A 14886-nucleotide genomic window follows, 5' to 3' on the forward strand; every position below is an offset into this window, starting at 1 on the left:
AAACATAGCATTTAGTAGTTTTATTTTAATTACTACAGTGTTAGTAAAATAATAAGCAGAAAAAGATCACTGTCATCCTGTTTAAGGAATGTTTTAAATAAAATCACATGATTATACTGGGTCCAACTGTTCCGAAGGAGTGCATTGTTGGGTAACTCTTCCCCCAGAACATTTTCTGAAGATGGGAGTTTTTCTAGCAAACCCCTAGGAGCTCTGGGATATGCTCTGGGTACTCAAGGCAGCTCAGGAAACTACTTCTTGTACATGCCCAGAAACCACTACTACATTCTCAAAAATGGTGTCACTGTGATAGGGACACCAGTGACTTGAAATAAAGCCTGAAAGTATGGTATGTATTGCATCATCATAAGTCCTCTTAAGACACAAGTTTGAGATTGTCTTTCTTGGAAGACTCTAGGGCATGCATAGTAGGTGCTTATTGCTGGTGTCTACATGGAGAGGCCAGCAGAGTTCTGAGTCCCAAGTGCTTGGCATTTCCATCATGTTGAGGCCCCTCTAATTCCAAAATCCTGCCAGAACTCTTCATGTATCACTGATGTCTTCATATACATGCATCTTTGCTTCTCAACAAGATCCAGTAGAAAAGAACTCAGGGCCCGCTGTGGACTGAGTTCATTTCTAGAGGCTAGAATTCTGCTTCCTCTCCTTTAGGAACAGTTATTCAGGAAATAGTATTGGCTAACAAACTATTTATCATTCTAAACTCTTAAGTGTTTTCTAACAGTTGATCTGTTATTCTCTAGGGACATTCCAGCTATATCACACACCTTGACTGGTCCCCAGACAACAACTATATAATGTCTAACTCAGGAGACTATGAGATATTGTACTGTAAGTATGAGTGATTACTTATGGGCTCGAATGTGTTGGGGGTGCTAATGTACAGGCTGTGTGGAATTTTAATTGTGCAGAGAATGCATGCTGGTCTCTCTAACGTGAGAAAGCATATTTACTCTGAGCTGTCTTAAGTAATGAGAATCTCCAATGTGGTTCACTTCTTCAAGAAAGTAATACATTAATTTAATGGTGTAGAACTGAAGGCACATGTAATAAGAAATTGCTCAGTGAGATTGATGCTGTTTGAATGATTTTTGTATTTAATAATTCTTCCTGGAAGGAGGGAGGAATATAATGGATGGGCATTTCATGCTTTTTAGATAAAAAAGAACAACTTCAGTGGGAAGCAATTTGTAGTTCTAAAAAACTCTGTTATAGAAACTCTGTAAACACTTTCTTTTCCTTTTTAAATGTGTCTTAATGTTTTTCAGTGTATGGATTATAAGTACAAGTAAACGTGACTAGTTTGAATCAAGATGCACTTTCAAATACATTTGTACACAAGCACTATGATTATACTTCCTGTTTCTAAATTTAAAGGGGACATTTCACATGGCTGCAAACTATTGAGGAATCGATCGGGTTATAAGGACATCGATTGGACGACGTACACCTGTGTACTAGGTTTTCACGTCTTTGGTAAGGACAAGACACCTGATATGATGAAGCAATTTGTGGGATTTTTATATACTAATCACTTGCTTAAATTATTAACTGAAAAATATTCTGCTTACTTTAGTGTTACTGCTATTACGCTAGATTCTAAAATATTAAATGCATTAGGAGTGAATCTACAGAATACAGCTCCCCAAATAAATATGAAAGACAATTAAAAGGAAATGAATATATGTAATAATGCAAAGTGCTACTGCTGAGCCTTCCCATTTTTTCTCCAAGTGAAAATTGAAGCTTTTAAATTTATAAAAGGCATTTTTTGGATTTTTTTTAATTAGCAAAGTTGTGAGGTTACTAAACAGTCATGCAAAGCATACAGGATTCCCATACATCACACCACCACCCATACTTCACATTGTTGTAGAACATTTGTTACATATGATGAAAGGCCATCATCAAAATATTACTGCTGGGAGCAAATGTAACTCAGTGGTTGAGCACCTGTTTCCCATGTACGAGGTCCTGGGTTCATTCTCTGGTACCTCCTTTTAAAAAAAAAAAAATAGTATATATATAGCAGCTTAAACAAATGAGGGATTTGTTCTTATTTAAAATACATATATATATTCATACATACATTACTAAGTATAGTTCATAGCTTAACATTTGGTTTATTTTTCCCATAAACTGCCCTACTGTTAGCACCATGTATTAACATTGTATTTTTGTTCCAGTTCATGAGAGAATCTTCTCATATTTGTACTGTTTACCATAGGCCATTTTCCATCTCAGGGTTCACTGTGTTACACAGTCCCATGCCTTGTACAGTCCATCCAAAGTTTACATTCAGTGGCTCACAATTTCATTACAGAGTTGTGCTTTCATCACTTTAGTCAATTTTTGGAACATTTTCATTACTCCAAAAGGAAAAATCTCATACTCCCTTAAACTCTACCCCCCACTCCCCATTGCTGGCCCTTAGAATTAATATGGTAACTTCTTTGCCATTGATGCAAAAATATTACCCTATTACTGTTAACTATTGTTCATAGGTTATATTAGTTGTATTTTTCCCATTTATCACCATATAACACCTTGTAATGGTGATGTGTATTTGTTCTAGTTCATAGAACAACATTCTTTTATTTGTACTATTAACAGTAAAACCTCTTCTAGCACCAAGTTCACAAAGTTATATAGTCTCTAGATTATCCTCTAGCTTTCTTTCAATTGGCATTTATGTATAAAGATATTTTTAAGATAACAGTTTTTAATTGAAATAAAATTCACATTCCATACAATTCACCTATTTAAAGTATACATTTCAGTAGCTTTGTTTTATTCACAAAGTTGTGTAACTATTACCACTATCCACTTTTTTAATATTTTTATCACCCCGAAGAGAAATATTGTAGCCATTAGCAGTCATCCCCCATAAACACTAACCTACTTTCTTTCTCTGTGGATTTGCCTATTCTAAATATTTCATATAAATGGAATCATACAGTGCGTGGTCCTTTGTGAATGTGTTCTTTCACTTAGCATAATACTTTCAATATTCATCCACTTGGTAGCATGAATAATCAGTACATCATTGCTTTTTTAAATAGAAAAAGTTGCAGGTTTACAGAAAATACAGAGTTCCCATTTCCACACTCGTACACACAGTTTTCCCAATTATTAACACTTTGCATTAGGGTGGTACCTTTGTTACAATTGATGAAACAGTATTATAATTACACTATTGACTATAGTCCTTAGATTAGTAGAGCTCAGTGTGTTCTGCAGTCCTATGGTTTCTATGAATTTGCTTATTCTAATTATTTTATATTGGTGAACTCACAATACTTATCCTGTTGTGTATCTGGCTTATTTCACTCAACGTGATGTCTTCAAGGTTCATATTGTCACATGTATGAGGACTTCATTTCTTTTATGCCTGAATAATATTCCAGTTGTGTGTATATACCACATTTTATTTGTCCATTCATCTATCAGTGGACACTTGGGTTGCTTCCACCCTTTGGCAGTTGTGAGTAATGCCACTATGAACATTAGCGTGCAAATACCTTTCTGAGTCCCTGCTTTCAATTCTTTGGGGTATATACTTAGAAGTAGGATTGCTAGGTCATATAGTAATTCCATACTTAACTTCCTAAGGAACCACCAAACTTTTCCACAGCAGCTGCACCATTTTACATTGCAACCAGCAATGAAGGAGTGTTCTTATTTCTCCATGTCCTCTGCAACACCAGTTTTCCATGTTTTTAATAGTAGCCATTCTAGTGGGTATGAAATGGTATCTCGTAATTTTGACTTGCATTTCTGTAACAATGTTGAGCATTTTTACATGTACTTATTGGCCACTTTGTTTTCCTGGGAATTGTCTATTCAAATCTTTTTTTGTTGTAGGATTTATTTTTATCTTCTGGAAAGTAAGGCCTTGATGGATATGTCATTCCCAAATATTTTCTCCCATTCTACAGGTTGTCTTTTTACTTTGAAGTCCTTTCCACAAAAGATTTTAATTTTTATTAAGTCCCATTTAACTGTTCTTTTCTTTTTTTTTCAGGAGGTACTGGGCATTGAACCCAGGAACTCAGACATGGGGAGCATGTTTTCAACCACTGAGCTACATCTGCTCCCCAATGAGTTGTTTGTTCATTTGTTTATTTTTAGGGGGTACCAAGGATCAAACCCAGGACCTCATATGTGGAAGAGGCACTCAACCACTGGAGCTACATCAGCTCCTGTTTTTTTATTTTGTGGTTCATTGCTTTTGATGTAAAGTCAAACCACTGCCTAACGCAACGTTCTGATGAGGCTTCCCTATGCTTTCTTTGGGAAAGTTCTATAGAGTTGGTTCTTACATAGGTCTTTGAACATTCATTCTATTTTAGGTCTGAGTAATCTTCCATTGTATGTGTAAACCACATTTTGTTTATCCATTTTCAGTTGATGGGTACTTGGATTTCCACTTTTCAGATACTGTGAATAATGATGCTATGAACATTCACATTCAAATTTGTATATGGACATGTTTTCATTTGGGGCAGTGGGTATACCTAGGAGTGGAATTGCTCGGTTATATGGTAACTATGAGGAACTGCCAAACTAGTTCCAAAGTGGCTACACAGTTTACTATCCCACCAGCATAATGAGGGTTCCTTGCCAACACTATTATCTTGATTCTAGACATGTGAAGTGGTATTTCATTGTGGTTTTGAACTGCATTTTCCTAATGAATAATGATATTGAACATCTTTTCATGTGCTTGTTCATCATTTGTATTTATTCTTTGGAGAAATACCTATTCAGGTCCTTAGCCCATTTTGAAATTGAGTTGTCTTTTTTAATATTGAGTTGGAAAATTCTTTATATATTTTAGATATGTCCTTTTTCAAATGTATGATTTGCAAATATTTTCTCTCATTCTGTGAGTTGTCTTCACTTTCTTGGTGGTATCTTTTGAAGCAGTTTTATTTACTTTTTCCTTTGTCTCTTGTGCTCTTTTGGTGTAGCTAAGAAACTCAGCGTCACAAAGATTTAAACTCATGTTTTCTAAGAATTTTATAGTATTAGCTCTTATATTTAGGTCTCTCCATTTTGAGTTAATTTTTGCATATGTTCTGAAGTAGAAGTCAAATGTGGATGTCCAGCCATCCTAGCACCATTTGTTAAAATATAGTCATTTTTGTGTGTGACAGGTAAGATTATTCTTATTAAACTATTGTGCTATCATTCCCAAACATTAGCTCTGTACCCATTAAGCAATAACTTCCCAGTCCCCATCATTAGTCCCTAATAAACTGTAACCTACTTTCTCACTTTATAGATGTGCTTATTCTAGATATTCTCTATAAGTGGAACCGTACAATATTTGTCCTTTTGTGTCTGGCTTATTTTACTTAGCATAGTGTCTTCAAGGTTCTCCCATGGTGTAGCAGGTTTCTGAATTTCGTTTGTCCATTAATCTGTTGACCAACACTTGGGTTGTTTCCATTTTTTGGCTATTGGGCATAATACTGCTGTGAACATTGCGGTCAACTATCTGTTTTGAGTCCCTGCTTTCAGTTCTTGTGGGTACAAAGTGGTATCTGATTGTGGTTTTGATTTGTATAATGATATTGAGCATCTTTTCTCAAGAAGATATACAAATGACCGATGAGCGCGCATGAAATGTTTTATCATTTATTTGCCCACTTATTTTCCCTGTTTTTGAGTTGTCTTTTTGTTGTTGAATTTGTTGGAGGAGTTGCTTATATATTCTGGATATTAAATCCTTATTAGATAAGTGATTTGCAACTATTTTCTCCCATTTTATAGGTTGTCTAGGCTTTTTTTTTTTTTAAGATTTATTACTCTCCCCTTCCCCTCCATCCCCCGCCTCAGTTGTCTGTTCTCTGTGTCTGTTTGCTGTGTCATCTTCTTTGTCTGCTTGTTGTGTCAGCTCTCTGTGTGGGCGGCGCCATTCTTAGGCAGGCTGCACTTTCTTTCACGCTGGGTGGCTCTCCTTATGCGGCACACTCCTTGCACGTGGGGCTCCCCTACGCACGGGACACCCCTGCATGGCAGGGCACTCCTTGCGTGCATCAGCACTGCACATGGGCCAGCTCCACACGGGTCAAAGAGGCCTGGGGTTTGAACCAAGGACCTCCCATGTGGTAGACGGATGCCCTAACCACTAGGCAAGTTTGCTTCCCTGTAGGCATTTTTAAAACATATTGTTTAAAGATAAAATTTTGGCATCATTCCTGATCTCATGTTCTGGACATTTCCAGAAGTTTCCTAAGCCTTTCCCAATCTTTAGAAATTCCTTTGAAAAGGTTAGAAGATAAATATTAAATGCTAAAATAATAAAGCCTTGTTTGCAAAGAATTAAAAATACAAGTTATACTCAGTAATTGATATGAATGTGGCACCAATGCCTAAAATACCACCCACAAATACTATTTTTCCTTTAACAATAGCTTTCTGCCTTCTGAAAATTGGGCTTTCTCCTCCAGTAAGGGCCTGATCATAGATCTGAATATTTTTGTCATGAGTAATAGAAAATAGCCACTGTAGTGATTGTTCCTAAACACACCCTGCTATAGAGGTGGAGAGGTTTGGCAGGCTAGGAAGAAACTAAAAATAATCCTTACCAATCCATAAATAGATAATTTCATTATTCTGTAGTGAAACTCAAGGAATGGCCAGTAGCTGGTAACTTGCCTGGCTATTTTAATAAGATGTTTACTAATTAATAGATGTCAATTATGAAATGCCTTGACTTACTTTAGGAAATTTACAAAAAACAATTGTTCAATAAAGTAGGATTCACCCATAGTAGGGGCCATTACCTCCACCCTTAAATGTTCCATGATTAATATAGCCTGAATAGAGGTTTGTGTTCCTTATGTCAAACATGAACCACGATGCCTCATAAAGACTGATATGAATTAAATATAATATCTTATCTTTGAACATAAATAATATTTCCAGGAAAATCCCTGTGCATTTCCTTAAAAAAGAAAAGTTCTTTTTTGAAGTGCCTGAAAGTAAGCAGTGAAAGGTTGTTTAAATTTTATGCACTTACCAGAGTCAGCTTTGGAAACTTAGTGCTATGGCTTTGTTTTGCACCTTCCTATACAAGTAATGGATAAATTCCCTCCAACTGAAAACTTTAAAAAAGAAGAGCATATTGCTGAGGTAAGTAAAGCTGAAACTAAATTCATTAGCACCACCTGCTGGTTACTGTTAAGTAGTCTCTAGGTCTGTAAGTTTTTCAGCTTGAGGCTATTTTGGTTTAATTATTAATAATAGTTCAATTTTAGATAAAATGTCATCATTTGAATGAAGAACTATGTTGAGCTGCTAAGAAATTTGTAAGATAAATGCTACTGCTAAGTCGTTTTACACAGATGATAGCTAATCACATTCTAAAATCAAGTAAACATATGTAGCATGGCAGTTATATTTTTGAGGTTAACTTTTCTATACCCCTGTTTCCATATCAAAGGTGTCTGGCCAGAAGGATCTGATGGGACAGATATCAACGCTCTGGTGCGATCTCACAATAGAAAGGTGATAGCTGTCGCTGATGACTTCTGCAAAGTTCATCTGTTTCAATATCCCTGCTCCAAACCAAAGGTAAACTGAATTTAAGGTAAACTAGTGTTCTAGGGCCTATTTTGTTTGGAGATAATTCTGTATCAATGACAAGAAAATATTTGTCAGGTTACTGATTACTCTCTATGATACTGTGATGTACAAAGGGAGACTAGAGCCATCTGTGAGCATCCAGGCAAGTGATTACTTTTCTTCTCCTTCCTCACCAAGGGTAAGGAGAAGACAGCTACAAAAGTGACAGCTGGTAATGTTTTATTCCCTTTGATTTTTTTTTGGCCATTTTAAATTTCTTCTCAACATATCAAAATATTTGTTATAAAATCAACATTATAAAACTAATGAAATTGTTTTGTAAACTATTCTAATCTTGCCAACCTAGAAAATTCTCTAGTTGTTCCAACAGAAGAGATACTAAGCTCTGACAAGTTTATCATCAACCTAATTTTCAGAAGAGAGACTCTTATTTTCTTTAAACATATAACCTGAAATTGTAGATGTCCGATTATTCTGTTTTGTTTCTCCTATGTAAGTAATTATTAAAAGGAAGTTACTGCTAGCTTTATTCCTCAGATTTGATTACCTCGGTGCTTTATTTTAAACTACCTGTTTCACAAACTGAATTACTTCCCTTAACTAGTCACCTCAGTGGTAAGCAGGCATGTAAGAGTGAGTTTAATTTTCTTTGTCTGATTTATTTCATATAGGCTCCCAGTCATAAGTTCAGTGCCCACAGCAGCCACGTCACCAATGTTAGTTTTACTCACAACGACAGTCATCTGATTTCAACTGGTGGAAAAGACATGAGCATCATTCAGTGGAAACTCGTGGAAAAATTATCTTTGCCTCAGAATGAGATTGTAGCAGACACTTCCCTAACCAAAGCCCCCATCTCTTCCATTGAGAGTGTCTTGCAATCTAATACTCCCACACCACCTCCTTCTCAGTCTTTGAATGAGACAGCTGAAGAAGAAAGCAGAATAAGCAGTTCTCCCACACTTCAGGAGAATAGCCTCGAGCAGACTGTGGAGCCAAGCGAAGACCCCAGTGAGGAGCAGAGTGAAGGTGGCAGCGAAGACCTCGCTGAGCCTGTTTATGAAGCGCCTTCTGAGACAAGTGAGGAACAGAGCACAGCCACTCTGACCGGGGACCAGCAAGAGCCATTCACCCCCATCCTAACGCCATGACTGCTCTTTGTCTTCAACAGCATGTTATTTTTGTGATAGAGTTCAGATGAGAGGGTGAGAAGTGATGGAGAATCACCACTGATGGAGATTTGGGTTGCCATGTAATCTGTTTTCTTCAATAGTCTTACCTTCAGTGTCAGATGCAGCTGACCTAAAAGTTCAGATTGGTATGCATTGAAAATTAACCAAACTTAATAATAGGGAAAGACCGAAACATTAATTATGTCTCAGAAATTACTGTTTAAGTAATATAATGTAAATACTGGAAACAAAAACAGCAGTTGTATTGATTTTAAATTACTCCTCGTTTTTTGAACATGTTTTCTTCAGGAACAACCAGATACATCACAAACACTGTTAATCCTCTACTGGTTCAGACTGTGTTACTTTTTTTTTTCCTGATGAAGAAAAATTAGAGGAAAAAAAAGTACTTATTGAGATATCCTCCCACTCCAAATGTCTAATGGAAATGTTTTAATTAAGAAAAACTTCAGTAATGCCATGTGCATTCTTGTATAATAATGTTGCCTTCTTGTATAATAATGCCGTTTTCTTACACTACCGGTAGATGTCCGGACGTGCTTGTTAGTCTACTATATAGGTGCTGCCTTTTCTAAGTCACAGTGAGCAACAGTCCCTTAACTTCTTGTGTGCAAATCTGTTTAATCATAGAATTTTAAAAGCATTGGTTTGTTAAAGAGCTTTTAATGTATATTAAACCATTGATACTCAGAAATAATGGATTCCACCAAGGACTCCATTACTGGCCTAAGCATTTTCGAATGTTTAGCCTTCAAGTGAATGAAAAGGAAATAAACCACATGCCTATAAAACTAAGCCGTAATGATAACCTGGCTAATTTTAGCTTAGCCTTTCATTATAATTTGTTCCCTCAATAATAGAAGAAATATAAATACAGTAAGCTTAAGTGATTGATCTGGTGCTTGAAATTGGTTTAGTTTAATTTTTATACAGTTTAATTATATGGAGGGATAAGATACTCAACAAAGTGCAATTCTTTTTTACAGAAGTGTGAATAACAGTGACAGTAATTTTTTATAAATTGCATACTTAACAGAATTGCTGTATATGGTAATTTTTCTCTGTTAGAGTTGCTATAAGCCTCACAGTTCTAATGGGGCTACCCTCTTTGGGGAAGGGCATGTGTAAGCATTAGGAAGTTGCTTTTTTAAGTGTTGTCAGCCAACTGTGTTTTTCTTAAGTACAGGTTTCCTACTTTCAAGTAATTACTGGCAAATATGCATTTCCTAAATATTTGTTTATACTTTGCTTATAAAAAAACTTTCTGTTTTGATTTATTTTTTAACTTGCTGCCTTGTTTTGACTTCTTTGGGTCAGCTCATGTTTGGAAACTTTGGATGTGTTCAGAAGTCTTAAGTATGCAAGCGTTTTATGTGATTGTGCCATTCCAAAGTGCATCAGAACTGTCATTCCCTTCTAGTTATCTTCTCAGGAGTAATGCAAATCAGGTATTTCATCATCATTTGGTAATATAAAAACTCCAGTGAACTGCCAAGGACATAACATTTATATTCACATGCTGTGTGTCAGGGTGCGGGTTATGTGTGAAGGTGTGTGTGTTGACACTCTGTCTTTGTATCTATAAATGAAGATATGCACAACTTTGAAAATACTCAGTGTATATCTGTATGTATAGATATATGTCCGTGTATATCTCTTTCCTTTTGTTTACAACTATTAAAAAATAAACACCTCAAAGTAGTTCTCTTGGATAGATTCCAAGCAACCCATGTTTTTTTTTTAAGTATGTATTGTACATAGTTAGCAGAGAGCACCAGTATCAGGTATCTATATTTGCCTATTAGCAGTGATGATTTAAATCAGCAAATCGGCATGTGCTGTTCCCTGCAAGAAAAATACCATAGGACGAACAAGTAGTTCTAGGAGAAGGAAAAGCATTTCTGTAAGTACCGGCGTACAGTTCTCCATGATAAGCAGGGAGTTTAGTTTGAGGACATCAGTCACTTTGGGGGTTGCCATATACAATGAGATTTATAATCATGATACTCTTGGGTGTTAGTTTCAAAAGACACTACTAATACAAAGAAAGCATCCCAGCTCTCGTTGCTGGCAACTACTGTTTAATGGTCAATTAAATCTGTGATAATGGTTGGTCATGGGTAGGATTATGAAATTGCTAGATGTTTTTAGAAAAACTTGTGAATGAAAATGAATCCAAGTGTTTCATGTGAAGATGTTGAGCCATTTCTATCATGCATTCCTGTCTTATGGCAGAAAATTTTGAAGATTAAAAAATAAAATAATCAAACTGTTTCGTCTCTCTATATGTGTCTTAACTTTTTCATCAGTTATACTGCTGTTACCCGTAACTATCCAATTATCAAGACATGGCAGTTCAGAAGTAAGCATCAGCTGATCATTGCTGCTGCTTTGGATAAACCATTCTGGTAATAACAGACTCTACCTCATAATGTTAGAGGAAATTACCTCTGATTTATGCTTCCATGTAATAGGGGAGTGGCTTTGTTTTAATTTATTTCATGGCTATACTTTCTCTAATGTTTAACATTGGATTCTCCTGGTGATCCTGGTTACCTGCCTGGTCTGGCCCCCCTGCCTGTCACTTTGTGAAGTACTTGAACTCACTAGGCCACTGCATTCCTTGCTTTATCAGTCCCGTGTTACTTAGTAACACAGATCCTCTGCCCACCACAACCGTAAATGGGCCACTACAGATTTTTCTTTATGAAGAATTAACAGTATTCCATACAGCCCCCAGTTTTATATTCATTGATATGGCGGAGTTTTCATTATTGCCTTCATCATCTTTGGTGACTATATGTTCACAGTTGTTCATCTACACTAACCCATGAGAGGCTGTCCTAGGGTAGGAATTCCTCTTTTCCTGACTCAGAGAAAGAATGACTGACAGGCACCAGAACAAACTCACTCATTGATATGATTTCCTTATTAACAGGAATAAATCCGGAAGAGGAACTCCTCTGTGGGGAAAGAGCAATAAATTAGATTTTGGTCACCTCAAGGTGCTGATATAACTTGTAGAAAAAACTAGGTTTCTAGCTCAAAGCTGGAAATGAAGTTTTGAAGAGAGTAAGGACAAGATCATGATTTTAGGACCGAAGAGATAAACTTAGGAGCTTATGGGTAGGACGTGGATGAAGAGCTGCTGAGGAGCCCCTGTGCAAGCCAAGCATGCACCAAGCCCTGGCAACACCACGCCTTTAAGGATGCGGGGAATGTTACCCTGAACAAGAGCGAGCCTTAGTAACTGGCCCATGCTCATCTCGGTAACAGCCAGGCCAAGATTTCATGTTGTCTAACTTGAAAGCTTGTGCTTCTTTCACTACACTACCAAAAGACGTTTATTCTTCAGAAATAGGAAGGAAATGCAGAGGGTAGAGATTCACAGGATTTGGGAAAGGCTCAACCTCTGCTCAGGAGTGGCTGAAGGACAGTGATGCTGCACGCCTGTGGCAGATCCCAGACTCAGCTCTCCCCAGGGTGGAAGGCAGGCCCTGCTGGAAAGCCACCTTTGTCCAGGAGGCCTGGACAGGAGTCTTCAGGGACTCCTGGTGTTTTTGTCAAATATAGAAGCAGCCCTTTTAAAGAGGCAACTCTTGCTCTCCTCACAGAGACTCAGCTAATGTTACTCATTTTGTGGCAATTGGTTTGCCTTTTCCAGGGAAACCTGAATTTCTACTCTAGCCTTAGTAATAGATCCCGACAATAACCTTAAAATCTCTGATATAAAGAAGGCAAACTGCCAAGCCAAAGGGACAATGAGAAGAGCAAATAACCCCAAATGGAGAAAAGGAAGTTTCGGTCTCTGTAAATGTCAGCCTATTTCATTTCTGTGCCTGCTGTCCTCAAAAGACCATGGCTTGCTGAACTGAATATATGTACATATATATACGTGTGTGTCTGTATGTATTTAAGAATTTACCAATCTAAAAATCTGACAAAAAGGGTACCATTTCTGTGTCTCAAAGGACAAACACAAAGAAATGGGCTAAAAAACAACCTGTGTGCTCTCAATAATTAAAATATGGCACATCCACATATGTAAACACTATTCAACAATAACAATATAACACTTAATAAATGCTTTACATTGAAATAATAATTCAATCCATGCAACAAGCCTAAATTCCAGTATCTCCATTTTACAGATGAGGAAACATACGGAACAAAAACCAAGCAACTTACTTGCCCAGGTTACACTAGAAACAATTAGTTAAGCCTTGACATGAAGCCAGATACGCCAGCCTCTGGAGTCCAGGTGCTTAACCACTGCTCTACTGTAGAATTGTAACTAATGATTACTAATAATAAGGACAGAAATGGATTACTTGTGGAAGCAAAAATGTAAAACAGGCATAAGGAAAAACGAGAAAGTGATTACACTATGGAAAAGTCAGCCTTGGACTAGGTGTCACAACCTTGAAGGGGCGCTTCTCATGCACAAATCCCCTCTGTTTGTGGCACCTACTGCCAGCAACTGCCTGTTCTTCCTGCCTTCTCATCAGAACCCTCAGTCCCTACAGTTCAGTTTGAACTTACTTGTGTGGAGACACTCCTCCCGTACTTTCCAAGCTTTGGGCAATCATTGCACTAAGGCTAGCATATAGCCTTTCTGTCATTGGCCGAGTGCTGCTTTTTCCCTCATCCCCCCACCCCACTCTTCCCATGGCAAGCCTGGGGCTTCTGCCAGCCCCCTCGTCAGCGGCAGACCTTTGATCTTCCAACTCCTCTCCTTTTCAGCAATGCAGTCAGTCCTGAAAAGTGACAGAGATGGATAACTGTTGGTGCTGATGACCAAACTCCTTTGAGGGATTAAGTGATATTGGCTCCAGAACCAGACTTCAGCTCCTGACAGTTTACTTTCACAAAAGGAACTGAAAACAGAGTAAGTGCCATAAGAAATAGCCTCAGGAAGAAAAATTAACGTAAAAAAAATTATTACGGTGAAATTCAAATAACATAAAATTAGCCATTTTAAAGTGAACAATTCAGTGGCCTTTAGTACATTCATATTTCGTGCAACTACCACCTCTAATAGTTCCAAAATATTTTCCACCACCCCAGAGTAAAATCCCCTACCCAGTTTTCTCCCCACTCCTTCCGCCAACCCTTGACTTCCATCTCTATGAACTTATCTATTCTTGATATTTCATATAAATGGAATCATAAATATGTGACCTTTTTTGTGTGACTGGCTTCTTTCACTTAGCATGTGTTGGAGAGTCATTTATGTTGTAGCATGCGTCGGTACTTCACGGCTTTTTTTTCTTTAGGAGGCATTGGGGATTGAACCCAGGACCTCCTACATGGGCAGCAGGAGCTCAGCTACTGAGCTACACCTGCTCCACTGCATGCCTTTTTATAATGGAATAATATTCCATTGTATATCTATACCACAGTTTGTTTATTCATTCATCCACTGAAGCACATGTGAGCTATTTCCACCTTTTTACTATTGTGAATAGTGCTGCTATGATACTGCAGGTACTTATTTGAAAAACCTGTTTTCAGTTATTTGGGGTACATACCTAGGAGTGGAATTGTGAGGTCATGTATGTGATAATTCTGTTTAACTTTCAGAGCAACCACCGAGCTGTCTTTCACAGTGGCTGTACCATTTTACATTCTCACAGTAAATGGGTTCCACTATCGCCACACCCTCACCAATACTTGTTTTCTGGTGGGTTTTTGTTTTGTTTTAAATAGCCACTTAGTGAGTGTGAAGTAGTATCTGACTGTGGCTTTGATTTGCATTTCCCTAATGGCTAATGATATTATTTTCACATGTGCTTGTTGACCATTTGTATTTCTTTTGGGGGGAAATGTCTATTCAAGCCCTTTGCCCATTTTTAAATTGGGTTGTTTTATTCTTAAATTGTAAGAATATAATCTGGATATAGAACCTTGTCAGATATATGATTTGCAAATATTTTCTGCCATTTTGTAGGTTGTCTTTAATTTTGATAAAGTATAACTTATTTATTTTGTTGCTTGTGCTTTTGGTATTGTATCTAAGAATTCAAAATTCAAAGTCATGTGTTTTCTTCTAAGAGTTTTATGGCTTTAGCTCTTA

The 14886-nt window shown here is 37.2% G+C and overlaps 1 protein-coding gene across 2 annotated transcripts in view; it reads left to right on the forward strand.

Moving 5' to 3' along the window:
• EML4 (EMAP like 4) overlaps positions 1 to 11095 on the forward strand; it is a 221076-nt gene extending 209981 nt beyond the window's left edge. For both annotated transcript variants that reach the window (XM_071208789.1, XM_004448018.5), the window contains 4 exons: positions 765 to 852; positions 1399 to 1497; positions 7475 to 7605; positions 8289 to 11095. In XM_071208789.1, the coding sequence (XP_071064890.1) occupies positions 765 to 852; positions 1399 to 1497; positions 7475 to 7605; positions 8289 to 8768 (798 nt within the window). In that variant the 3' untranslated portion in view covers positions 8769 to 11095. The remainder of the gene's footprint in view (positions 1 to 764; positions 853 to 1398; positions 1498 to 7474; positions 7606 to 8288) is intronic.
• The last annotated feature ends 3791 nt before the right edge of the window (positions 11096 to 14886 follow it).

This window comes from Dasypus novemcinctus, chromosome 17, assembly GCF_030445035.2.
Source record: "Dasypus novemcinctus isolate mDasNov1 chromosome 17, mDasNov1.1.hap2, whole genome shotgun sequence".
Classification (NCBI taxonomy): domain Eukaryota; kingdom Metazoa; phylum Chordata; class Mammalia; order Cingulata; family Dasypodidae; genus Dasypus; species Dasypus novemcinctus.